The sequence below is a fragment of the Manduca sexta genome, unplaced genomic scaffold, assembly GCF_014839805.1.
Source record: "Manduca sexta isolate Smith_Timp_Sample1 unplaced genomic scaffold, JHU_Msex_v1.0 HiC_scaffold_1139, whole genome shotgun sequence".
In the NCBI taxonomy this organism is placed as follows: Eukaryota; Metazoa; Arthropoda; class Insecta; order Lepidoptera; family Sphingidae; genus Manduca; species Manduca sexta.
The window spans coordinates 8,588-9,955 of record NW_023591974.1 but is presented as its reverse complement, the minus strand read 5'-3'; the positions used below and the strand labels follow the sequence as shown (position 1 = coordinate 9,955).

The 1,368-nt window shown below is 37.4% G+C and overlaps 1 protein-coding gene across 1 annotated transcript; it reads right to left on the bottom strand.

Annotated features, from left to right (window-relative positions):
• Window positions 1–8: 8 nt before the first annotated feature.
• On the bottom strand, window positions 9–802 carry LOC119191166 (the record flags this gene model as incomplete). Its single annotated transcript, XM_037445057.1, has 1 exon — window positions 9–802. A coding segment is annotated over exon 1 (549 nt), but the record flags the coding sequence as incomplete, so codon positions are not given.
• Between the last annotated feature and the right edge of the window lie 566 nt (window positions 803–1,368).

The following is a 1,368-nucleotide window of genomic DNA, read 5'->3' as shown; positions in this document are numbered from 1 at the left end:
GCACTTTTGTATTCGTTGAAAACGTCCAGTTCCTTATTTTTCAGAGCGTAGGAAAGGGAGTGCAGGAGGGCAAAGTTCCTTAGCACGGATCTGATGCATTCATCGGATAATGTCTTGAATCTGTCCATCATGATAAAACCGGGTACTTGCAAATCTTCCAGAAGGATCACTTCGTGTGGTGCTGCCGTTAAAGATCCATAGCACTCTGGAAACCTCAGCCTGTCTTTTTTAGGTAAGTCAGCTTGTTCTTCCAGTTCGTGAAATTTAGGTAGAACCGAAGTATACATAATATGTTCATTTCTAAATATATTTTCTAATGCCATGTTAGCTCTTAATAATTCATGTTGCGTCGCAATCTTCGCTATCATTCGGAATTCCCCATTTTCGTTTCGAACCACAATTCTTTTAACACTAGCGACGAAGTTATCACCATCTTTACCAACCGCTTGAATAGTTACTTTGGTGTCTTTATATCCTCTTTTCTCTAAGACACCACGTATATAAGCCAACTGAGGTTCACTTATATTATCAGTTGCACCTTCGAATTGCAGTCCCATGTTAACGTAGTACCCTAACTATAATGTCACTTGAGCATACCGATGTCACACTTATATATTTATTGTAGATGTAGTAATGTCGCGGTTATCGACAATACATGATGATTTTGATTTTTTTAGCGTTGTCATACTTACGTGTTATTAAGGCACATAATTATAATATTAAGATTAGTTTATCGTTGAACACTCTCCAAATCATGCCCGACGTGTAAAAACGGTCTACCGAAATATTTAAAGTAAAGTAGTATTTTATGCCTATATCCGTGTGTATCGGATATGTGTGCATAACAAATTCGTAATACTTGAGACAGCAATTAATGCGATCCATTGCGTGGTTATTAAAATTGAAAGTTTTCCATACGCCTTCTTGTGGGTCTTCTAGACCTTTCTTGTCTGGGTACAACAGGCTGGTTATCCAAAATACGTTGATACGCCCGAATTATCACACGGCTATCTGTTGGTGCCGAGCACTGGGTCACTTTTCTACGTAAAGTCGAAAAGCTACTCGCGCATTGCCTCTATCTTCACCGTAAACCATTTGTCCATATTTGTCCATACTAATGTGCATTCAAATTGTTAATGTTGTGTTCGTGGCCACTGTATGGTCACTAAAAAGTAAATAGATGTGTGATTGACGTTTGTCATTGTAATAAAAGAATATATGAAAATGTACATATTTTAATTTTATATACAATTAATACATAATATTGGCGACGAGGATATGGAACTACAAAAACTTCGAAGAACGCGAGCCTCCATAAGGGGGCAGCTTAAAACGTTACAAAACTATTTACTACAAAATGAACAAGAA